Source organism: Oryza glaberrima, chromosome 6, assembly GCF_000147395.1.
Source record: "Oryza glaberrima chromosome 6, OglaRS2, whole genome shotgun sequence".
Taxonomy (NCBI): Eukaryota; Viridiplantae; Streptophyta; class Magnoliopsida; order Poales; family Poaceae; genus Oryza; species Oryza glaberrima.
The window spans coordinates 26,816,195-26,839,628 of NC_068331.1; the positions used below are offsets into that span (position 1 = coordinate 26,816,195).

At 45.7% G+C, this 23,434-nt stretch overlaps 1 protein-coding gene, 9 non-coding genes and 1 pseudogene across 11 annotated transcripts; 10 read left to right on the top strand and 1 right to left on the bottom strand.

Moving 5' to 3' along the window:
• The first annotated feature begins 6,255 nt into the window (after positions 1-6,255).
• Positions 6,256-9,911, top strand: LOC127777941 (anaphase-promoting complex subunit 8-like; annotated as a pseudogene).
• Positions 9,912-12,710: 2,799 nt separating this feature from the next.
• Positions 12,711-12,842, top strand: LOC127778142 (small nucleolar RNA snoR111). Its single transcript, XR_008018415.1, has one exon. It is a non-coding gene; the product is annotated as a small nucleolar RNA snoR111 (small nucleolar RNA).
• A 73-nt stretch (positions 12,843-12,915) lies between these two features.
• On the top strand, positions 12,916-13,065 carry LOC127778148 (small nucleolar RNA snoR134). Its single transcript, XR_008018419.1, has one exon. It is a non-coding gene; the product is annotated as a small nucleolar RNA snoR134 (small nucleolar RNA).
• A 65-nt stretch (positions 13,066-13,130) lies between these two features.
• LOC127778143 (small nucleolar RNA U36a) lies at positions 13,131-13,218 on the top strand. The gene has a single exon (XR_008018416.1). It is a non-coding gene; the product is annotated as a small nucleolar RNA U36a (small nucleolar RNA).
• An 80-nt stretch (positions 13,219-13,298) lies between these two features.
• LOC127778177 (small nucleolar RNA Z223) lies at positions 13,299-13,392 on the top strand. Its single transcript, XR_008018444.1, has one exon. It is a non-coding gene; the product is annotated as a small nucleolar RNA Z223 (small nucleolar RNA).
• Positions 13,393-13,505: 113 nt separating this feature from the next.
• Positions 13,506-13,620, top strand: LOC127778179 (small nucleolar RNA Z278). The gene has a single exon (XR_008018446.1). It is a non-coding gene; the product is annotated as a small nucleolar RNA Z278 (small nucleolar RNA).
• Positions 13,621-13,734: 114 nt separating this feature from the next.
• Positions 13,735-13,839, top strand: LOC127778199 (small nucleolar RNA snoR97). Its single transcript, XR_008018465.1, has one exon. It is a non-coding gene; the product is annotated as a small nucleolar RNA snoR97 (small nucleolar RNA).
• Positions 13,840-14,602: 763 nt separating this feature from the next.
• On the top strand, positions 14,603-14,694 carry LOC127778178 (small nucleolar RNA Z223). The gene has a single exon (XR_008018445.1). It is a non-coding gene; the product is annotated as a small nucleolar RNA Z223 (small nucleolar RNA).
• A 2,811-nt stretch (positions 14,695-17,505) lies between these two features.
• Positions 17,506-17,620, top strand: LOC127778180 (small nucleolar RNA Z278). Its single transcript, XR_008018447.1, has one exon. It is a non-coding gene; the product is annotated as a small nucleolar RNA Z278 (small nucleolar RNA).
• A 112-nt stretch (positions 17,621-17,732) lies between these two features.
• Positions 17,733-17,839, top strand: LOC127778140 (small nucleolar RNA snoR97). Its single transcript, XR_008018413.1, has one exon. It is a non-coding gene; the product is annotated as a small nucleolar RNA snoR97 (small nucleolar RNA).
• A 521-nt stretch (positions 17,840-18,360) lies between these two features.
• On the bottom strand, positions 18,361-21,010 carry LOC127776043 (MYB-like transcription factor EOBI). 2 transcript variants are annotated; one of them, XM_052302359.1, is made up of 3 exons: positions 20,415-21,010; positions 19,581-20,328; positions 18,361-18,832 (listed from the first exon to the last, which is right to left on the bottom strand). In XM_052302359.1, the coding sequence occupies exons 1-3, from the start codon at positions 20,739-20,741 to the stop codon at positions 18,564-18,566; spliced, it is 1,344 nt and encodes a 447-aa protein (XP_052158319.1). In that variant the 5' UTR covers positions 20,742-21,010; the 3' UTR covers positions 18,361-18,563. The 2 variants fall into 2 exon arrangements, with proteins under 2 accessions (XP_052158319.1, XP_052158320.1); XM_052302360.1 differs by having other exon boundaries at positions 18,826-18,923.
• Positions 21,011-23,434: the final 2,424 nt, after the last annotated feature.

Here is a 23,434-nt window from a genome sequence, read left to right on the forward strand (position 1 = left end):
AAAGTGATCCTTGGGACACGCCTTGTTAAGGTCGTTGAAATCGACACACATTCTCTATTTCCCGTTGGCCTTCCGCACCATGACTGGGTTGGCTAGCCACTCTGGATGGAGTATCTCTCTGATGAAACCGGCTTTGAGAAGCTTGTCAAGCTCTTTTCGTATGGCTTGTTTTCGATCTGGTGCAAATCTCCGTAGTTTTTGTTTTACTGGCTTGGCATCTGGTCGCACCATGAGTTTGTGCTCAATCACCTCCCTGGGTACCCCCGGTATGTCGGACGGCTGCCAAGCGAACACGTCAGCATTGTCGCGGAGGAAAGTGATGAGCGCGAGTTCCTATTTCTCACCTAGTGATGCCCCGATCTTAACGGTCTTGTCGGGGTTGGCACTGGAGAGTGGAACGATCTTGATTGCGCCGTCTGGCTTCGGCGTCTTGTTTGTTTTGCTCACTTTCTTGGGTGGCTCAGCTGTGGCGGGTGGGCTGCGCGTGTGCTCGACCATGTCGAGTCTCCGCTTGTCGCATTGTACTGCCAGCTTAGCGTTCCCTTGAATAGTGATTGTTCCCTTCGGCCCTGGCATCTTGAGCACTTGATACGTGTAGTGAGATGCGGCCATGAACTTCGCGAGTGCAGTTCTCCCAATGATGGCATTGTATGCTGTATCGAATTCAGCGACATCAAAGGTGATATGTTCCGTTCGGAAGTTGTTTGCTTGGCCGAAAGTCACAAGCAACGTAATTTTGCCCAATGGTTTGGACGATGACTGAGGAGTGATTCCATGGAAGGGTTGGTCGATGGGTGTCAACTCGCTTCGTGGGATCCCCATCGCGTCCAAGGCGCTGGCGAAGAGAAGGTTGATTGAGCTGCCGCCGTCGATCAGGACTCGTGCGACCTTGATATTACGAATAGTGGGTTCAACCACGATCGGATATCGCCCTGGGATGACAGCAGTCTTGGGGTGGTCCTCTTCTGAGAATTCTATCTTCTGCTCGGACCACTTCACCTTAGGCGCAGCCCCCTGCCACGTCGAACAGACTTCACGTTCCACTTTCTTGTATTCTCGCTTTGAGGAGTATGCCGTGGAACCTCCGAAAATGTGTAAGACATGGAGATCGGAATCTGGGTATGCTGAGTCTGATTCCTGACTAGGCGCCTCAGCGTCCTTCTCAACCACGCGTACTCACTTGCCTTTTTCCGATGCCATGTGTTTTGCGAACGACTTTTTGAAGACGAGGCAATCTTCTAGAGAATGTCTATCCGTCTTGTGTATAGGGCACCATGCTTTCTTCGTGTTGCTGCCTTGTGGGTCTGGGCGCTTGGGAGGGTCCGCGTATTCTGTTGCGAGAACTTCCGATTGAGCTTTCCTTTTCCCACTCTTGCGATTTGTCTTCTTGCTTGACTCAGGTGCGTCCTTGGCTGGTTTCTTCTCTCCTCCGGTCTTCGGTTTGTCGTTCTTGCGTCTCAGTGCGTCATCCGCATGAGCGCATCGATCGAAAATTTCGAATAATCTTCGAGTAGTCGTGATGCGCCTCGTTGCCAACTCCTGAGTAGTATAGCGATCTTTGACACCGGATTTGAAAGCGCGAATTACAGAAGCGTCGGTGATCTTGGGGATTGTGTTTCTGCACTCGTTAAAGCGCTGAACATAATCCCTCAAGGATTCGCTCGGGTTCTGTGTCAACGCATATAGGTCGTCTTCGATCGCGTGACGCTTGTAAGTTCCTTGGAAGTTGGCTACGAACTGTTGCCACAAGTATGCCCATGAAGAGATCGAGTAGGGGGGAGATGCATCAGCCATGAACGTGCAGAGCCTTTCAATGCGGTTGGCAAGTAATTCGCCAACGCGTTGTCATCCGCTCCGGCAGCGTAGAGTACCGTGGAGCAAACCTGAAGGAACTCTTCTGGGTCGGTGCTCCCATCTATTTCTCTATTGCTCCAGGTCGGAATCTTTTAGGCCATCGGACATCCCGAAGTGAACGACCGAAAACTCTACACCCAGCGCTGGGGCGGTGGGTTGTCGGCGATCATACGTTCTTCGTGGATGTCTATCTGATGATGAAGATGACGAGGATGATGATGATGACGATGGGTCGCTTGGTTCCGGCGTATGATTACGAGGACGTCGGCTGGGCTCTCGAGAATCCTGTCGTCGTCTCCCGTTGTTGTCTCGGCGCCGATCTCCATCATCGTCATCATTATGGTGACGTCCTCGACCAGTACCGCCCAGCACCCGCCGCTCGCGATCGTCGTGATCGTGGCAGTTGTGGTGGTTATCACGGTCTCGGTCTTCGCTTGAACGGCCTCCTTGATCTTCATTATCATGACGCCGTGAAGAGATATGACGCCGGGAACGGTTCTCGTTGTCTCGTGTGCGTCGTGCCTCTCGGCGGCCATTCAGGTGATCACGGAAATCGCCGGTGCCGCGAGGTGGAGGGGTCGCTCAATGAGGCGATTCCCGCCATTCAGGGTCTTCACCATTAGCATCGTCAGTTGGTGGCTGTTCCGGATGCGCTGCAGTAGCGGCCTCTTCGAACGCGTTGCTGAGGTTGGTCACTGATTCCCGTAGTCGTTCTGTCCAACGTGCGAGATCGTCGTTCAAAACGGGATCGTAGGGGGTTTCCCTCAATATTGCGTTGACGGCTCTGATGTGCTGGGCCGGAGTAGTCACTTGATTCTCCGCTTCCGCATTGATGCGCGCTGATGTGCCGACATCGTCGATAGCCAATACCTCACGCGGCGTACTTGTTGTCAATGATCTATAGTCTTCGAGCAGGTGTAAGACTGATGGTTCGTGGGGATCGATGTCGATTACCCCAACAAATCGATCTAAAATCGGCGTCGCTCCTTGTTCCTTGTCTTCATCCCTGATGGGGATGTGTGACTGCTGGACCTTAGGAGGTGGCGCCTTCATGGCGCTGAGAAAGACCTTGCAACTCGAGAGGTCGTGATTCTTTGTCTTGTGAATAGGACAATAGACATCACGAGTTGGAGAGGTACGCTGAATTCCACGCTCTTTGCAGGCACAAATTTCAGCATAGACATTGAGAAAGACCCAGCAGGCTTGTAGGGTGTGTTTCTTGGTTTGGTGGATAGGACACCAGGACCTTGTCACCTCGGAAGTAATCCTCGTCGGCTCGTGATTCCTGTCGGAAAGACAAGGCTTGGCCGCACTAGGATCCTTCTCGGGCTCGGATGTCGTCGACGTTCCGATCTCCGCTTCGACGGGAGGATCCTTCGACATGGAGTCGCCCCGGGTTGTAGCCACTGCGTTCTCGTTTCCGGCCATTGGCAGACCAGTTGAGATCGGCATAGTGGTGTAAACCGGAAAGACGATTTCGCCGACTTGAGTCCACACCAGTGTTGTTGAAGTAGGAACTCCTTGGTTGAGGTTGGTGTTGACGCTGTTGTCGACGAAGCTGGATGTCATAGTAGTAGAACCTTGAGCACCAAGTCCCCCTACCTGGCCGTAGACCGGATATAGAGGGTATTGGGGTACGCTGGTACGAGGATCTACGTAGTACAACATCAAGCAAATAGGAAGCAGGGATTATACTGGTTTAGGCCCCTTGGTAGGTAATAGCCCTAATCCAGTTGATATGGGATTATATGATGGAAACCACAGATTACAAAGGGAATAGTAGAACTCGACGATACCGACGAGATCGTAGTCGATCGACGATACCGATGAGATCGTAGTCGAGTCGATCCGACTAGATCTCCCGGCGACTTGGCTCTGATAAGCTCCGACTTCGTAGGCTGTGGTGGATGCGTTGGCTCTGAGATTCGATCTCTTAGGTCCTCCTAGGGGTCCCTTTTATACCGTAGGTCAACTGGTCTCCAAGTAGGACTCGGAGACATCGGACCCGATACGATACAATGACGATCTAGTTCTATCCGAGTAGGACTCCTTACATCTGTGAACTCCGTAATAGATTTCCCCAACCTATGCCGAAAACGTCCGCATACGCGCAAGCATACCATGTCGATATGTGACGTATATCGAAGGGTAGAGGGTATACCTTACCCGTAACTCTGACAATGAGAGCGAACGTGGAGGCTCCTTTTTCTATTTCTTTAATAATATAATAGATTCTATCGAGGCCCTCACAAACAGTACCCCTAAGGTGTTTTTTTACGTTTAAGCCCTTTGTAAATCCGGATATTGCATGGAAAGAAGAAAAAAGGCACAAATTAGGACTGCGCTGTAAAACTTAACATACGAGGGGCTTTTTCGCAAAATTACACGCCCTAACCCCAAACCCTAGCCGTCGTCGCCTGCATCCCCTCCCTCCCCGGACTCAGATTATGTGACATTGTGTAAGCATGTCGCAATGTGACATTCAGTGGATCTCAGCCATCCAAAATGAATCCAATGACTGCTTTGATTGGGCCTGCCTGCAGTTCAAAAAAATCCCCAATCCATCCATCCCAGCAGGAGACGGCGCCCCAATCCATCCATCCATCCCGCGCGCTTCGCTGCTCTGGTCCGCCCGCCGCCGCGAGCTGGGAGGCGCATCGCCGCCGTGACACGCTGTGAGTGGGAAGGGGTCCGGGCGTCCGCCGCCGTGCCTCGTTGGGCTCGCCGCGAGTGGGGAGGGGTCCGGGCGTCCGCCGCCGTGACTCGCTGGGGCCCTGCCGTGCCACCGCAGCCGGGGCCCTTCCACTTGATGATGATAGCTGTTTCCAAGTTTTCTGTGTTGTCTGAATGCTCCAAGTTTCAAGTTTCTATATTGCAATTTTTCATATCTCCATTCATCAATTATGGGGGTGTGCTGTCAATTTTTTTAGAAAATAACATCACAGAAACTCTGCATGCTTCTTCCAAGACAAAGATCATGGACAAACAGATATCAGCTCATGTGCAGTTAATGTACAGAGTAAATACTCATATTTGATTGGAAGATTAAGGTGAAATCAGAAGCAAAGAGAGAACAAGGTGTTAATGAAGCTTTATAACTTCTTCAAGTCCCAGCATGAAAATGGTAGGAATAGGATGGCATGATGACATCATGAAAATGTAACACATGAACTGAAACACTTTGAGATCAGAAAACACAGGAGTTCAGTTGCAGTTTCAGGTTTAACAAGAGAACATAAGCTCATGTAATCTTTTGAGGGTACATTGTTGCAAACAGAATTTATATAAACAACGGCGGAATACTCTTGGGACAGCACCATGTCCATTTCATTCCGCAGAACTAACAAGTAGATTGCAAGTGTGTAAAGTACTTTTCTTCCCCATCCCTCCTCTCACCAGTCACCATGCCAAGCTCAAGGTAGCAGAGAAGGGACAATGGTTGAGCTCGAGACGGCACAGGTGTCGGAGCTCAATTGTTCAAAGCTTGCGCGGGGTGGAGATCTTGAGCTTAGAAAGGACGTCACTTCACCACCAATGAGTGATCTGAGCATGGAGAAATCCCTATCTCATTTTTCCTATCAGTAATGAGCCAACCAACAAGTAGAACACATGGATTCATGGGCAGGGACATAGCTCGAGCTCGTTTGGTCCTACGCATAGCCACTCTGCTCATATTTGTTTGGCTCCCAGAAAGAAAAAAAAGGCACAACGCTGGATCTGCCTTATTCTTGGAGAGGAAAGAGAGGAGAAACAGATTGGAAAACTAGAGGAGAAGAACAGGTGCAATTAAAAACAGTTTGCAAATAAACCTAGCCTAAAGTGAAAATGTTTGTTTAGCCCTAGTCCAGATTGCAACATGGGCAAAAAGATATGGTCATATGTGTAATTTACTATTTTTTTTGAGTAAATTTCACAAAACTACATGTTTTATGGTTCAAATTGTAGAAAACCACACACATTTTGACACTTAGCACTTAAGTATATATATTTTGGTAGTTCAGTTTCATAAAACCACACTATCGATGAATGGATTCACCGGTGATATGACATGGTTGTTCCATAGACGTGGCATACTATTAATTTCGTGCAATGGCTGGTAATAGGATGCCATGTCCTCGTCTTAGGTGAAACAGCCACGTCATCTCGCAGGTGAATCCATTTATCGATAGTGTGGTTTTGTGAAACTACACAACCAAAATATATGTACTTAAATGCCAAGTGTCAAAATGTGTGTGGTTTTCTACAACTTGAACCACAAAACATGTTGTTTTATGAAATTTATTTTTTTTTACCTGCAGGCGGGCTCAATCAAAGCAATTGTTGGATTCGTTTTGGATGGCTGAGATCCACCGAATGTCACATTGTGACGTGCTTACACAATGCCACCTAATCTGAGTCCGGCGCCGCCGCCGCTGTCTCGCGCCGCCACCGCCTACCCCTCGTTCAAAAAAAAACTTGCGCTCCTCCGGCGCCGATCTGCTCCAAGGTCGGGGAGGCCACCCCCAACCTCCCCGACCAAACCAATGGCTTCCTCCAAGGAAGCCTACCGCGTCGAGCTCCGAGCCGCCGCCCGCCAGCTCGGTGAGCGCGGCCTCTACTCCGCCGCCAAATGGTACGTAGGTACGCCCCCTCCCCTAAAACCCCTCCTCTAAACCCTAACCCTAACCGCCGCCGCCTCTTCCTCTGTAGGGCGGCCGAGCTGCTCGTCGGCATCGACCCCGACGCGACGCCGGCCCCGTCGTCGGCGATGGACACCCCTTCCTCGTCGGGCTCCGGGGGGCACCTGCTGCACCTCCACCGCAGCGGCGGGTCCAGCTTCCGCCGCCGCCTCCGCCCGGGCGCGGCCGGGGAGGCCGGGACGCCGCTCGGCGGCGTCTCGTACGTCAGCACGCCCATCCCCGACGACGACGCGTTCGATGTCGGGGCTGATAGGTACCTGCTCGCCAAGGCCTAATTCGACTGCCGCGAGTACCGCCGCGCCGCGCACGTCCTGCGCGGCCAGACCGGCCGCAAGGCCGTGTTCCTTCGCTGCTATGCCCTGTACACGGTGACTTCGGATCCTATTGTTTTTCTTTTTAATTATTATTTTGGTGTGCGCGGGCGTGTTCCAGTTTGCAGATGTTTGGTATAGCGACTAGTGCTTGTCTGCTTGAGGAAATGTCTCACTGGAGCTGCTGCAAATATTTACGGCTCCAATTCGCCTATAGAGTGATTCATATTTCTCAACCTGTAGAAACATCTGATTAGTTATCTTGACGTGTCAATGGAGTAATAGTAGTGGGATCTTACTGAAAGAAACAATAGGAATACATCAAAATTATTGTAAAAATGTAAAAGTAGCTTTATTTGGTATGTTCCCCTTTGTTCATGGTCTGAGCGCTAATCTTTGAAGCCCTAGGGGTGGAGATGCTAGCATTTTTGAGTCTTAATTACCCCCCTTGTCCCATAATGATGTACTACTGATTTTTGGCACTTTAAACCTTAATTTGGTAAATGTCTTGACATCTGAAAAAATGCTGAACCCTTTATTGTACATAACTGCTTATTTGCTTCGTTCCTAGTTGTTTGGTATCCTTTATGCATTACAGTGATGCTTGATTATTTTTATAGTAAGCGGTAGATGCTGGTTTGCTGCAATGTTAACATTAGACGAATTTATTGCATGCAAGAATGCATTTTACTAATACAGTGGTTCTGTTGTAATGAAGATTGGAAACATTATATTCTAATATTGAGATGAACGGGCAGTATAAGGTTTTAACTTATAGTAGTAACACGATTGCCCTTATGCAACAAGGAGGGCTGAGGATCCAGGTCCATAAATGATTTATCTTTTCCTCTTTGCTATTTAATTTGTGATCTGCTAAAAATAGGAGTATAGGACTCGCCACAGTAATACAGTGTATAATTGTGCGCTTGGGGCTATGTTGCTTTTGGTTGCTAGTGTGCCACTAACGAATAGTGGCTAGTATTGAAGTATTCAATTTAGAACCATGCTGATTTCCATTTTAGCAGGTCCTTTTATTAGCTGGATTTCTATTTAAGTTGGCAAGCTGCACTGTTAATATGTACAGTTAGTGTCAATCTTTGCATCAATTTACGTCTCTATACACTAGGACCTAAACTTATTGGATCGTATAAATGTGGCTAGCAATCTTCCGATCCATGGAAGGATACTATTAATGAGTTATCTTTTCCTCTACAGGTTATCTAATTTTCTAAATATTAGAAATTGTCTCCTGTTTGCTTCGTAGTTTAATTAGCATTTTGAAATTTGATATGTTTGGTGATCATAGTTATTTTCTCTACAATTTAGGCTGGAGAGAAACGGAAAGAGGAAGAAACAGTCGAGCTTGAGGGATCTTTGGGCAAAAGCAATGCTGTTAATCAGGAACTAGTTGCATTGGAGAGAGAGCTCGCAACACATCGGAGAACTGGTGCTATTGATTCATTTTGTTTGTACTTGTATGGCATTGTTCTACGTGATAAAGGCAGTGAAGCTCTAGCTAGAACAGTTCTGGTGGAATCTGTCAACAGCTACCCGTGGAACTGGAGTGCTTGGTTAGAATTACAATCTCTCTGCACTAGCAGTGACATTTTGAACAACTTAAATCTCAAGAATCACTGGATGAAAGATTTCTTCCTTGCTAGTGCACATCTTGAACTAAAAATGCATGAAGAAGCTTTGAAAAGATATGAGCGCTTAATGGGGGTCTTCCGTTGCAGTGACTACATTCAGGCTCAAATAGCTACTGTGCAGTATAGTATGAGAGATCTGGATGAAGCTGACATGATTTTTGAAGAACTCCTTAGGACTGATCCTTTTCGTGTGGATTCTATGGACGTTTACTCAAATTTATTGTATGAAAAAGAAAGCTCGACTGCTTTAAGTTTCCTTGCTCACAGAGTATTTTTGACAGATAAATATCGCCCAGAATCATGCTGCATAATTGCAAATTACTAAAGTTTGAAGGGGCAGCATGAAAATCAGTTTTGTACTTTCGAAGAGCACTGAAGCTTAATCGAAAGTATCTTTCAGCTTGGACCCTTTTGGGACATGAGTTTGTTGAGCTAAAAAATACACCTGCTGCGATTGATGCCTACAGGAGAGCTGTTGATATAAATCCCAGAGATTACCGTGCTTGGTATGGTCTTGGTCAGATCTATGAGATGATGGGAATGCCGTTTTATGCAGTTTATTACTTCCGTAAATCGTCATACCTACAACCTAATGATGCCCGGCTTTGGAATGCTATGGCTCAGTGCTATGAAAGCGATCAACTCCAGATGATTGAAGAAGCCATCAAGTGCTATGAGAGATCTGCAAATAATAATGACACTGAAGGAATAGCACTTCATCAGCTAGCAAAGTTACATGGTATGCTTGGACAATCTGAGGAGGCAGCATTTTACTACAAGAAGGATTTAGAGAGAATGAAAGTTGAGGAAAGGCAGGGCCAGAATTTTGTTGAAGCTCTGCTTTTCCTTGCTAAGCACTGTAAGAGCATAGGCAGGTTTGAGGAGGCAGAGCACTATTGCACAAGGCTCTTGGATTACACCGGTCCAGTAAGTTCAATTTTACATAAAGTTCCTTTTACCTACTGATGAAAATAACAAAAGATGGAATGGAGCAAATAGACTTCTTATTTATTGGCTAATGTGTTAATGAACACTTATGTTTGCGTACAGTTCAAATAGACTAACAACTTATTCAATAAGCATTCACTTTGATTTGTTCTTTTAAGAGTGCCTGTTTGCTGTACTCTGGGTCTAATAGAGGGAACTGGAATATCATGTTTTTCTTTCATAAATAAATCAATATTTGTTTGATCTCTTCTTTCTGATGATTCTGATTCACTACCACTTGTATGTTCTATATTTACAGGAAAGGGAAACTGCAAAAAGTATTTTGCAAGGGCTAAAAAGATCACAATCGGTACTTCCGTTGATGGATATCGACCATTTTGCAATGTAAATTGGACTTGCAGATAAGTTATTTAGTTGAAAAACTAAGGTGTTATAAGTGAGATGTACAAGAGAAAACTACCCCTTGCATATTCTTTTCTCCATTTTTTGCATGCATCGAGGAAAGCTACACATTGGTTTCAAGAGAACTGCTATAATACAGAACAGTCATGAACAAGGGGATTGGTTATCACTCACACCACACCAGGCAAGGAAAAGAAATCTATCAAGGCCACAGACTGGCCCTGTTCTTTCTCTAATAAAAGTTGGATAAACTTTTGGATACTCGTGGCATACTTTTCAAGCTACTAAACGGTGTGTTTTGTACGAAAACTTTCTATATAAAAGTTGTTCTAAAATATTAGATTAATCCATTTTTCAAGTTTGTAATAATTAAAACTTAATTAATCACGTGTTATTAACACCTTATTTTGCGTGAAATACTTAATCTTCATCTTCAGAATATTCAAACAACCACTGACCCACCTGATGAAACTGGTACTTTGCGTATCACCAGTACCAGTAGAGCAGCGACTTCCGAGCTGTGCCGCCTTGTTCGTTTCCTCTACTAGCAGGAGATAAAATTTTGGATACTCGTGACACGTTTTTCAAACTGCTAAACAGTACATTTCATGAGAAAACTTTCTATATGGAAGTTGCTCTAAAATATTAGATTAATCTAATTTTCAAGTTTGTAATAATTAAAACTCAATTAATCACACGTTATTACAACCTTATTTTTACGTGAAACACTTAATCTTTATCTTCATCTTCAGTAGGTTCAAACAGGTGATCTTTATCGTTTGTATCCTTGCCAGAAGACTCCATATTGCTGGAGATGTTGACTTTGTGTGCGTGATGATCGCTTCCAGTTGCTGAAGCTTGGTAATTAGTAACACTAATATGTCTGTGCTAATGCTACGGTGATATAGTGATGCGAATTAAACAATCAAATGCTAAAAGATACATATTTTAGCAAACTAAGGTCAAATGTCTTAAAACCTGAAAAAACAAACAATGATATATATCATTGTAATATATCTGGCCCAAAAAATATTTTCATATTCCTGTAAATTCTCGTACATGTCATATAAATTTCAATTTACCAAACCTAAGCTAAACTTTTCAAACAAAATAGTTAATCAGCCCTTAATGATACAGTACTATTGACATGATCATACATTTAATTTACAAGCATACAAACATGCATTTCATCACGGGACAAAATATCTTAATGAGAAAATTGCACCACGTTGCAGGTGAACTTTTGTCAGTACTGCAGTTTCTAATCTTTTCATTGAACCTTCATCCATGCAAGAGCGCTGATGCCCTTAACAACAACGGGACACTGCAAGAAAAGCAAGAAGATACACTTCATCATAGCACAAATAAAGCAAGATGACGATAAAAATTTATTTGCTCCAAAGCCGCCGTCGCCGCTGCCACCTCACCGTCGGACTCCCGCCTCCCCCACCGGCCTCCTCTCCAGTCCCACCCGCCGGCTGCGCTGCTGAGCCTGAGAGAAAAGAAGAGAGAGAGAGGAAGAGAGGTAGAGAAGGGAGGGGAAGAAGAGGTTGACATGTGGGACCCATGTGGTTTCCACGCTCAGTCAGCTGCCACGTCAAACAAAACCGGAGTCAAAACAATCAAGGAATCTAGTTTGCACTGGATTTGTAAGTTGAGGGATGCGTTGTTTCTGGTTTACGGTTCGAGGACGATTTTGTAACTCGATGACAGTTGAGGGACCTTGGGTGTACTTTTCGGGGATTACTAATTCGCGCGTACGCGCCGGTTCAGTTACTCGCGCGCACTTACACGTGTTCGGCTGCAGAACGAACCATGTCGCGATCCCATCGCTAATCGCGGAGATTAGCGTTAATCACGGTAATTAGAGTTAATCATGCGCTATAGTAATTTCTCAATACAACAATAAAAATTCGAGTCGAAAGTTTTCAAAATCTAATTTGAAATTTTTCAAAATTGACTTGAAAGTTTTTAAAATCTAATGTAAAAGTTTTCTAATATTAACTTGAAAGTTTTCAAATCTAAGTTGAAAGTATTTAAATTTCGAGATGAAAACTTTGAATTTTGAGTTAAAAGTTCTTAAAACTTGAGTTGAAAGTTTTAAATTTAAATATGAAATTTTTTGATTTTGAGATGAAAATTTCGAATTTTATGTTGGAAGTTTTCAAATTTTGAGTTGAGAGTTTCAAATTTTGAGAAGAAAGCTTTTAAATTTTAAGTTGAAAGTTTTCAACTTTCAAGTTAAAAGTTTTAAATTTTGGATATGACTTTTTTTAGAAGGTTTTAAATTTTATTTGAAAGTTTGAATATTATGTATAAGTTTTTGAAATTTGTAGTAATAAAAAGGAAACAACCTTTATGCGAAAAGAAAAAAAGAATTGTCACCGTAATTCAGATCGTGATTAGTCAAAACCTGATTACGCTAATCCAATCTTATCTAAGCATGGGAACGTGTGTCCCCACCTACTGACCTTCCTGCTCTGCGACGCTGCGCAATCGTGTGGTGGGCTGGGCCGGAACCGCGCGCGACTTCGTTTGCTGGCGCAGGCGCGCAATAGGAAATTCGGTACTTTTCCCCGTCTAAAATGAAGCCCAATAAACAACAACTTGGCCCATAAAGCCCAAAGATTCTAGGTTTCCTCTCCCTGGCTCCCTCCCCTTCGCCGCCGCCATGGAGGCTATAAGTACGTTGCTAACCCACTGTCCCCACTCACCATCTAGGGTTCCAAGGGCCAGCCTCCATCGCCGCCGCCGCCTCGCGTGCTTCCGTTTATCTCTGCTCCGCTCATGCTCTTGTTGGTTTTTCATGTTCATAAGTTCATGTGTGTTTTTTTTTTCTTTTTGGTTGAATCGTCCTCTCTTGTTCTTGTTAAGGTGGGGGCACCAATATATCACCATGGTGCCAGCCATCTCTGCGAGAAGGGGATAGATCGACGCGTCAAGAAATCGTTTCTGTTGCCATGGCTCCAGTAGGCAATACGATTGTTGCTTGCGCACAGTTCAATCTCTTGTGCAGATCAGTTTCTTATTTGTTTTTGGGTGATCTGTTGTTTATCTGTTCGAGTTGTGTTCTTGCACGGTGCTAACCCCGGGCTTGTCGGATTCAAATCGCCTGAAGAAGGAAGCCCCAATGCCTGTGCTAGATCCACCATACCATTCAGTGTTGCAGGTCTTGATGCTTCGAGCATGTGATTGATCTGTGTCAGCGTAATGGATACATTTCAAAAATCAAATGTTTTTTTTTGTGTTTCCTAATTCTCTTTTTCCTTGGGAGATTTGATAGCTGATGGCAGTGATTTGACATTTACCCGCGCTTCTGATTTAAACCGTGAAGTTAAGGGAAAAAATAATGGTTGAATTTCTTAATATGAGCCTTCCATTCTGCTATCGTATTTCCTCTAAAAATTTGGTGTTTCTGTTTGTTAGATTTACGGTTAGATTTGGTAGATTTGGCTCTTCGGCAGTGATGATACAAACTTTCAGCTTTAAACGCCAGTTCTGCTTCTGATAATTCATGACAGATAAAGCTGATTCAGATCTGAGTCGATTGCTGTTCTACTTTTTTTCCCATAGGAATAACCCATTGCGTTAGCATCATTTGTATCTCTTCTATTAGCATATAATATCATTTGTTTGAACTAATAGCATCATCTAATAATTTTACCTATGATGAGCTGCCCATTGTTTAGAGGATGTAGTTGGCTCGAGTTCCTGTTTATCAGGAAGAACCTACTTGTAGCTGCTGCATTCACATGTTATCAACGGGCTACCTGAGGTCATTAGATTAGATGACCTTCATGTTGTACCTTTGTATTTTCAGGGATTTTTCTTCGTCCATTGAGTAATTTGCATAATTTTTTTTGCCGAGTTTAACTATCCTTCCGCATGTTAAGTTTCTGATTTGCCGGGAGGCTGAAAAAGCTCGGAGATTGTGTGTTGACATCAGCTTCGTCTCTATTAACCGTGGGATGGGAGTTAAATGACAGCACGAAATTCGTTCCATTCTTCTAGCATATACTCCGTCCATTTTGATTTTGAGATTTTTGTTGATGATAGGTGATTCAGCTCTTTGTAGTTGTCGTGTATAACTGACACAACGAAATTCATGGAAATGCATTGAATATTCAATCACTGATTTGAGGCTAACGTTTTAATAATCCCAGGAATTACTGAGGCAAACGGTTTTAATAATTCCAATTACTGGCAACTCAATGTTGAATGTCTAATTCTTTGAACAGCTGAACACCATGTTGCCAGTTGCACTCCCAGCTAGTTGGAAACTTGCATTGCCACAGCTATTCAGGACTGTTTTCAGATGTTACAATTGTTCATATGAACGAATTAAGGACCGGTTCTTTTGATTGACAGTGATGTTTTATTTCAGCATCACAAAGGAACTTCAGCCTCAGAGAGACTCTGCTGATGATCAGAATTCAGAGAGGAACTCAAGCATCATCAGAAAGTTTTGCTGTATCGGACTGCTGGAGAACGGGACGGAGACATGGAAGGAGAGATCACAACAACAAAAGATAATCGTTGACATGTCTTAAAACTTCGCATTGTGTTGTTTTGATCTGAGAAATGACCCATGAAAAGAAAAGGAAAACAGCTAACAAGGATCGGAACTGGATATAATTTGAGAGAATGCGATATATATGATTTTTTTAATAATTTGAATGGATATATATGATCCTTTCATTCAGCTATCATATTTTCTCCAAAATATTTAGCGTTTTGGTTTGTTAAGATTTGCTTCTTAGTGGCAGTGATGATACAAACCGTCAGCTTTCAACGCCAGTTCTGCTTCTGAGAATTCATGACTGATAAAGCTGATATAGATCTGAGCCAAATGCTATATTTTCTTCGTTTTTGCAGCATCCAAATATCTAATCTGCTCATGTTACAGCATCTCTAAATTAGACTCTCCAAATACTCATATAGTCAACTCTCCAATTGATCTGGATAGTCGAACTAAGGGTTCATTTCAACAGACTCTATTTACATATCTAAAATTAAAAAGTGACCCACATGTCAGCCTCCATTTCCTTCTTCCTTCTTCCTCTTTCTCTTCCTCCTCTCCCGCATCGGATTCTCGACTGCCTCGCGGTGGCCAGACGGCTCCCAGCGCACGAGGCGGGAGGCGGCGGCGACGACGGCTCCCCGCGCACGCGAGGCAGTGGCGGCGACGTCTCCCCGCGAGGCGCGAGGCGGGAGGCTATGGCGGTGGCGACGACGGCTCCCAGAACGCGAGGCGCGAGGCGGCGGCGGGCGGCTCCCCGCGCATCCTAGCAGCGCGCCCTCTGACACGAGTAGCCCCTCGCAGCCGCCGGACTCCGCAAACTGGCATATCACCGTGGCGGCTTTCTCCCGCACCTTGGTCGCCAGAGCCGTGAGCAGCTGCACCAGAGTGGCGACATTGGCGCGGCCAAGCACCGAGAGGACGCTTTTCTCGTCCTTGTTGAGCGCCTCGAGAAGACCATCCACCGCACGGTTCTTCGCCTCGATATGCCCGACGCCACGTCGGCCGCGCCCGGCGCCGGAGGCACCATCCCCCGGACGCGCGCGAGCAGCTCGACCACCGTCTCCACCTCGCCATCTCCGGCCGCGGCCAGATGCTTCCATAGACTCATCTCCTGGTCGATTTCTCAGTAGTGCTCGCCGTACCCGTGATCTAGAGTGGTTGGAGTAGTGAGCTCGCAGCTCAGTGGTGCTAGGATGCTCCTAGCTTATCAACCTCGAGGGCGACCTCCAGGCTGGCGCGGCCGCCGGCAACGCGCTGCTCTGGCTGCTCCTCTGAACCACGGCCATGGACTTACTCGTGCAGCTGCTCTCTGCGCGCCTCAGGGAGGCACGTCGCTGAGCTCACTGGGCGCGCCGCGTGCTTTGTGTCACGGACGGGAGAGAGAGAGAGGAAGGATGGGGTTAGGAGTGGTGGTGGGAACCATTTTTGGCTAGGAGACTGGCTACATTTGGGCAGCCGGAGAAGCAATTTGGCCATCCGGATGGCTTGGCCATTCGGATGGAGAGTCTGTTGGAGCTTATTTTTTTTCTTGTGTTAGCTAAATTTTAACTTGAAGAGTTGAATAGATGCTCTTATATGTTAGTCTGAGTAATGTTCCTTTATATATATGATATCTTTCTATAGACTTACCACTGGTGTGAAGGAAAGGATGGATTTCTTTAGAAGGAGATTGCTCTGGTAAGAAGATCAGGGGATTAGGAAATATCATCTTGTACAGTGGTATGTGATTTGTACTCCTAGAGATCAGGGGAGTTTGTACTCCTAGAGATCGGGGGGTTTGGATGTCCTAGATTTGGATCTTATGAATAAAGCTCTTTTGGGAAAATGGATTTGGAAAACTTGAGAATGAGGAAGGGTGGTGGCAGGAGGTGTTGAGGGATAAATACCTGAAGAAGAAAACAATGTATATATAGAAACCTAAACCTGGTGATTCCCACTTTTGGCAAGGTTTGATGGAAGTAAAGGAGAGATTCTATAATTTTTGCACAAAGAAAGTGGGGGATGGAAGGTCCATTATGTTTTGGGAAGATAGTTGGCTCGGGGGCAGACCTCTGGCTCACTTATTCCCTACTCTCTGTAACATTACTCTCTCAAAACATATTTCTTGGCTGAGATTAAAAACAAAGGTTTGGAGGTTATAAAGTTTAGAAGGTCTTTGTATGGAAGCAAATTGAGGGACTGGAATAAAATCAAACTTTATGTGGAAGGGATTCAGGTTGAGGAGGGGGTGAGAGATAAGCTTGTCTGGAATCTGACAAAAACAGGGGTCTTCAGTGTGAAATCCTTCTACAATGCACTGTGTGTTCAACAAATAGACATTCCTCTTAAGAAAATTTGGGGTTTCAAAATTCTTTTGAAAATTAAAATTTTCATTTGGATTCTTTTCAGAGGCAAGATTCTGACTAAGGACAATTTGTTTAGGAGAGGTTGGAGAAAGGGTGATACAAAATGTCAATTTTGGGACAAACATGAATCAATTCAACACCTTTTCTTTGATTGCTCTCTTGTCAGACTAATTTGGAATATAATACAATGTGCTTTTGATCTCAAAACAGCTAAAGACTGCCAACACCTTTTTGGGGCTTGGCTTTCTGCTTTCTCAAACAAAACCAAAAACTTGATTGTAACTAGTATTGTTGCTGTAATCTGGGCTGTCTAGAAAACTAGAAATAAAGGTTGTTTTGATAAAAAATTGCCTAATGATCCCACTGATGTAGTTTTCCTGGTTTGCCACTGGATGGAATCCTAGGCTCTTTTGCAGAAGTGGGAGGCAGATCAAAGAAAGCTGCTCTTGGGGGCCAAGCTCATAAGGCAAATTGCAAGTGATGTGTACAACTCTAGATTTGGATGGAGGCCGACGGGGAGACTGCAGTGCTGATCTTTTGGCGGGGGTAGAGTATGCTTTGTTGATTGTTTGGATGCTGGGTTCATGGCTCCTGTTAGTCCTGGAAGTCTTGTTATGCAGTTGCTGATTCTGTGCCTTCTGGATAGTCCCTGTATGGTCAAAAACAGCTGGTGTGCTGGCTTCTGTCCTTTCTTTTCTGTTCAGTTTGTAAGACTTTGATCTTGTAATCTCTTTCATTTCTAGTAATGGAAATAGGGGCGTAATGCCCTTGGTCAAAAAAAAAAAAATCTAATCTGCCGATGATGAGTTGCCGAATGTTTAGAGGGTGTAGTTGGCTCAAGTTCCTGTTTACCAGGTAGAACCTACTTGCAGCTGCTGCATTCACATGATATCAATGGGCTTCCTGAGATCATAGATGCATGTTGTACTCATCCATCAATCAATTCAGTGTTGTAGTTTCAGATTCTTTTCTCGAGTGATAAGTTGCATAATTTTGTGTTGAACTATCATTTTCGCAAGTTAAGTTTCTGATTTGCTGGGAGTATGAAAAAGTCCTTACATTGTGTTTGACTCCCCATCAGCTTCATCTCTTTCTTCATGTGAGATGGGAGTTAAATGACTACAGATTCTTGAATAGGAGTAACAGTTTTGACAATTTAAATGAAACATCTATAATTCTATATAAATAACCCTTCCATAAAGCCAAGTAAAATTCGGCAATCCCAAAAACCGAACGACAGGAGATATCAAATATGACCCTGGTACGCAAAAAGACAGTATTGCGCTATCATGGTTATTTTTCTCTCTTCGTGGCACTGTTGCAGAATTTAGCACAATAATTGAACAGTTGAACAGTTTCGTGGCACTTTTGCAGAATTTTACACGAATAGTTTCGTCGCATTCTCTCTTCCTCTGTTGAAGGTTGCAACAGTACATACATACTCCCTGGTGGTTAATGTATATATAAGTTTTATTCATAAATTATTATTTCTCGTTTGTAAATATGCCAACAAACGATGGAGCCTTTTAATTATGACGCGGCAATCCTGTGAACAAGGAACATACTCTACAGTTGCTGGAGTGGATTTCCAATATATCAGCTGAATTTTCTTGAATCTCTTCACTGATTTAGACAAGGACTATCAACTACGAGAAACCCTTTTAATTCCTTGATAGCAATAACGAAAAACAGTTTGCAATTCAAAAGGCAGAGCGCGTGACAGATCCGACAATAAGGCCCAGTACAAACAAAAAAAAACAAGAACCAACATTTTTTCTCACTGCTCATCAGAACCGATTTACAGTCTCTCTCTCTCACTACCAAATCATCTCTCATCTTGCTGTTCCAAAGCTTTATGCGTTCCAGTTATGATGCTCTTCAGGTTGAAGCAGCGGCAGCGACGACATGATCTGCTGCATCTCGAGGGTGAAGTCGTCGTCGGTGGTGACGACGGACGACGGCCCCGGAGACGGAGCCGACGACCCGCCGGCGGCGGCGGCGCCGCCGCCGACGCCGCCGGGGCTGAACCATTCCCCCGGGATGGAGCCCGGGGCGATGCCGAACATGCCGGAGATCTCCTCCTCCACCGCGCTCGCCGCCTTCCTCTTGGGTTTCACGTCCTCTGCATCATCGGTTTCCCCCAATGCAACAAGATGTGAGATCGATGGATCGATCGCCGTTGTGATGAACTGATGATGATCGCTCACCCTATGCTAGATTTGATATGAGGTGATTGGTGTCAGTTCCATCGATTGATTTGTTATATGTGTTTGAAGCTTGAATTTCTAAAGTAAATTTAACAGTACTATATAAACTTTGATCGACGAGCTCTTTATCGATGGTTGCTTTGGGCTTCGCCTTTCTTCATTTTTCTCGGTCTTGGTAGGTTTGTTAGAGTGTGGTTGTAGTTGTGGTTTTCCTCTGGTTTCCATTGAATAGTGTTTTCTAAGGTATGAATCTGTTTTTTTCCTTAAAATAGGACATTCTTTTCTTTTAAATATAAAACGTCGACAACAACTAACCGTTCGAGAAAAAAAAAACTTTGATCAAACCATCGGAAAAAATATGATGACAAATCTAAGACGGGCTATCTGGAAAATATGGAATTTAGAGTTTAGAAACTTAAAATAAACTTTGTAGTTTTGTGTTATGATTGATGTTTAATATGTAGTTTTGTGATAACTGCGATATGTATTTAAGATAAAATGGCCAATCTGTAGCTTCGTGATAAGCACCATAAATCTGTAGTCTAATATATAATTTTTCATTTATAGAATGAAAAGTATATATAATTTCACAAAAATTGCTCGAACTTTTTTTTATCGATGTGGAAATGAAAATAAAATTTCGAAATTTTTGGATGAACTAACCGAAGATGAAGTCCCATCTCCCGCCATAATGCGGGTCCTCTTCTCCCGGAGGATACTGCGAGGTGACGTCACTGTCGCTGGCGCCTCCGCCGCCGCCGCCGCCATGGAGCACGTGGCTTGAGCTAGGCTCGCGGTACATCAGCTCGGGCATGGAGCCCACCCTGAGCATGGCGGGGTTGGGCCGCGGCAGGAGGTGGTCGTCGCCGAGCAGCAGCGACTCGAGCAGCGCGTCGCAGCCGCCGCCGCCGCCGCTCGTCGCCGTCTCGAATTGGTTCGAAGGGAGCTCGCGCGGTCTGTTCGGCAGCGGCGGGAGCCCCGACGAGACGAACCCGCCGCCGCCGCCGCCGCCGTCGTGGTGGTGGTGGAACGCCGGCTGCTGCTGCTGCTGCTGCGGCGGCGGCGGCGCCTGCTGGTGGTTGGCGAGGTGGAGAAGCTGCAGCCCCTGCATCTGGTTCAGGAGCGGGTAATTCTGGTTGATCAGCGGCGGCGAATTCGCCTGCGACGCCGACGGCGACGGCGCCACCACCGGCGCCTGCTGCAAGGCGAACGGGTTGCTCGGGTCGAGGAGGAGCGGCGGCGGCAGCATGCCGCCGCCGCCGCCTTCGGCGGACAGGTTGAGATTCTGCGCGCGGAGGTGCGCGATCTCCCTCTCGATCTCCGGCGGGTACGGCGTCAAGCCGGCGCGCACCCGCCGCTTGAGCCGCGTGTTCCAGTAGTTCTTGATCTCGTTGTCCGTCCTCCCATGCAGCTGCACGCCACGAACACCACGCCACCGCCATGATTGATCAAACTCGAGAGAGAAAGAAATTAGAGATTAGATGGGTTGTTGCTTACGTAGGAGGAGATGCGAGCCCACTTGTTGCCGAGGAGGCCATGGAGGCGGAGGATGAGGCGTTCCTCGTCGGGGGAGAAGGGCCCCTTGCGGAGGTCGGGGCGGAGGTGGTTGGCCCACCGGAGGCGGCAGCTCTTGCCGCAGCGCTGCAGCCCGGTCTCCCGCCGCACGGCGTTCCAGTTCCCCTCGCCGTGCCGCCGCACGTGGTCCACCAGCAGCTTGTCCTCCGCCTGCGTCCACGGCCCCTTCTTCAACCCTCCCCCGCCACCGCCATTGCCGCCGCCGCCGCCACCTTCTCCCCCACCATTGCCGCCGCCGCTCCTCGCCATACTATAACTCGTCACTTGATTCTCTCCTCCCCCTCTCAGCTCAGAGAAGAGGAGAGAGAGAGAGAGAGAAACAAACTCCGGCGAACTAATTCACCTCTCAATTAATTCCTCCCCTTGATCAAACCAAGAAATTCAACCAAGCTGGGAGAGGGAAGAATTCTTGACCCTAATCAACCGACGAGGAGAGGATCGATCGATCGCCACCGCCGGCGGGGAAAGCTATAGCTGGAACGACGACGGCGGCGGCGGGGGGGCCTTTCCCTGGCGAGGAGGAGAAAGACAAAGGGGGGAGGCGAGGAGGAGGGAGGCGACGGTAATGGCGGGGGGAGGAGGAGGCGGGTGGCGTGGCGCAGCTGCCGGATCCGCGCCCGCCATGCATGGCATGGGAAGCTAGCTCATCTCACCGATTCTCCCGCGCTTTTTTTTCCTATTCTTGCCATGGACTCATCCAGCTAGCTACGTTTGACTTGATCCTTCCTTTGCTTATCTTTCTCACTTTTTATGTGTGTTATTGTCTATGTTTAGGCAGTGCTTAGTAGTAATTGGGATTTGGACTGGTACGTCTTGATGATCAGTGGCTAGTCTATGTTTCAGTCCATCAATTAGATTCACATATTATGCGCATCTAAAGGCCCCCGGATTTGGAGGGACAGGAGGGTACTATTTTTGGCTGCGGTTTAGAAGCTAAAGACTAATAATTGTAGGATACGATCGACTGGAGAGTGCATGCGCACTAATTAGTCGATCTTAACCAACTACTCCCTTCGTTTCAGGTTATAAGACGTTTTGATTTTGGTCAAAGTAAACTTTTTCAAGTTTGACCAAGTTTATATAAAAAAATAGTAATATTTTTGACCCAAGATAAATTTATTATAAAATTATATTTAATTATTAATTTAATAAAACTAATTAGGTAATGTAAATATTACTATATTCTATAAATCTAGTCAAATTGAAAGCAGTTTGACTTTCATCAAAGTCAAAACATCTTATAGCCTGAAATGGAGAGAGTGCCAGCTTAACAAAATTAATGGCGTAAGATAACGAGGTATGCCATGAGAAATGCTAGAGGGCGGGATCCTATCCTTCCTCCTCGTGTGAGGGTACGCATGCCCACTGCCGCTCCTTTATAATGAGTTTTTCCATGCTAGGGAACGACACCAGCAATACTGACATCAGCGACTTGGGAGAAGAACAAGGAGGTTGGTTGACGTGGGTGCGCTGTTAAGAACGATGAGTTGCTCTACCCCACTGGCATCGGAAACGATGGCACGATGACATCCCAGGTTGCTCGTGAAACCTTCCCTTCCTCGTAACCACAAGGCGACGCAGCGATGGAGACCTAGTAGCACGTGGAGCAAGACGGAGAGCGTGTGAAGTTGAGGCTAAGACAAAGAGTGTGTGAAGTTGAGGCTAAGATAAAAAATAGACTTATTCTATGGAGAAGCACGATGGGCTATCGTGCCTTCGGGTTGGCTCGGCACGGCCCAAGTCTTATTGGGCCGTGCCTTGGACTATGTGTAGCCCGTGGGCTGGCACAGCACGGCCCGACGTGTAGGTCGAGCCGTGCCGGCCCTACTGACCTCGGCCCAGGCACTGGGCCGTGCTGGGCCAGACGGCCCATTTGACCATCTATAGATGGCACGATGACATCCTAGGTTGCTCGCGAAACCTTCCCCTCATCGTAACCACAAGGCAACGCGATGATGGGGACCTAGTTGCACATGGAGCAAGGCGGGGAGCATGTGAAGTTAGGCGAAGCGAGGAGTAATGGGAACTAACTAGAAAGGGATCCGACGTATACCTCTTGGCACCCACCGTCGCCATTGGCATCACCTCCGTTTATATTTGCTTGCAGATATGATCCACATAGGTGTCAGGCCTAGTACACTCTACTATCAGTTTGCATAGGGCCTTATACCACAAAGTAACATACCCGATATATACCAGTACTTTGATATCAGACCATTTTAAAGAGGGATATCAAACAGTAACAAACAAAAACAATACTTGTAAACTATTCTTATCGATTGAAAAATGAAGACAGAGTGACGAAAACGCCGATAAAAAACAGTTTCAAAAATCTAAATCAGGCTTTAGCTCAAACAAGCTACCAACCACACTTCAGACCTGTTTGGAGGAGCTTCTAGCTGCTGCAGTTTCTCGTAGAATCAGAAGATCCCTAAAACAGTTCAGCTTTTGGTCCAGATTCTGAGCGGATGTAGTTGTAAAATTTAGAAAATAAACTAAAAGCTAGAAGCTGGGAAACACAACTTAAGCTGAAAAACATAACTTTTTCAGATTCTTATAAGGTGGCTTCCAACCAGCCGCTTCTCACAATTTGAAGCTCCCAAAAAGCCCTCATATTCTAGCAAACCCAACAAAGCTTCACCCATATATATCCATCACAATTCACAAGTCCTTACTCCTAAGTATATAGCTCAACAAGTGTGGTTTAAGGTATACGTAGCTAAAAGTTGTTAATTTTTTTTAATGTGATGGAGGGAGTTTGGGAGACGCTGACAGCCTGACTGAGTGACTGGTAGTAGTTACCTTGATTGTTTGGCCAATTATTGACCGCTCGCTCATTAGCTAAGTGCCAGAGTTTCAAGCCTCTATTTGTTTCAGCTTAAGATTATTATAGTCTAGATTATTGAGCCAGATTACTATAAGCTGGATTATAATAAGCCGAT

What these genes read in the sequence shown, in the direction of transcription:
- LOC127776043 (XM_052302359.1), bottom strand. Translation starts at nt 20,741, where the DNA reads ATGGCGAGGAGCGGCGGCGGCAATGGTGGGGGAGAAGGTGGCGGCGGC. An exon ending in GGGCTCGCATCTCCTCCTAC is followed by an intron (nt 20,329 to 20,414) that starts GTAAGCAACAAC and finishes CGTGGCGTGCAG; the next exon opens with CTGCATGGGAGGACGGACAA. An exon ending in GAGATGGGACTTCATCTTCG is followed by an intron (nt 18,833 to 19,580) that starts GTTAGTTCATCC and finishes CCGATGATGCAG; the next exon opens with AGGACGTGAAACCCAAGAGG.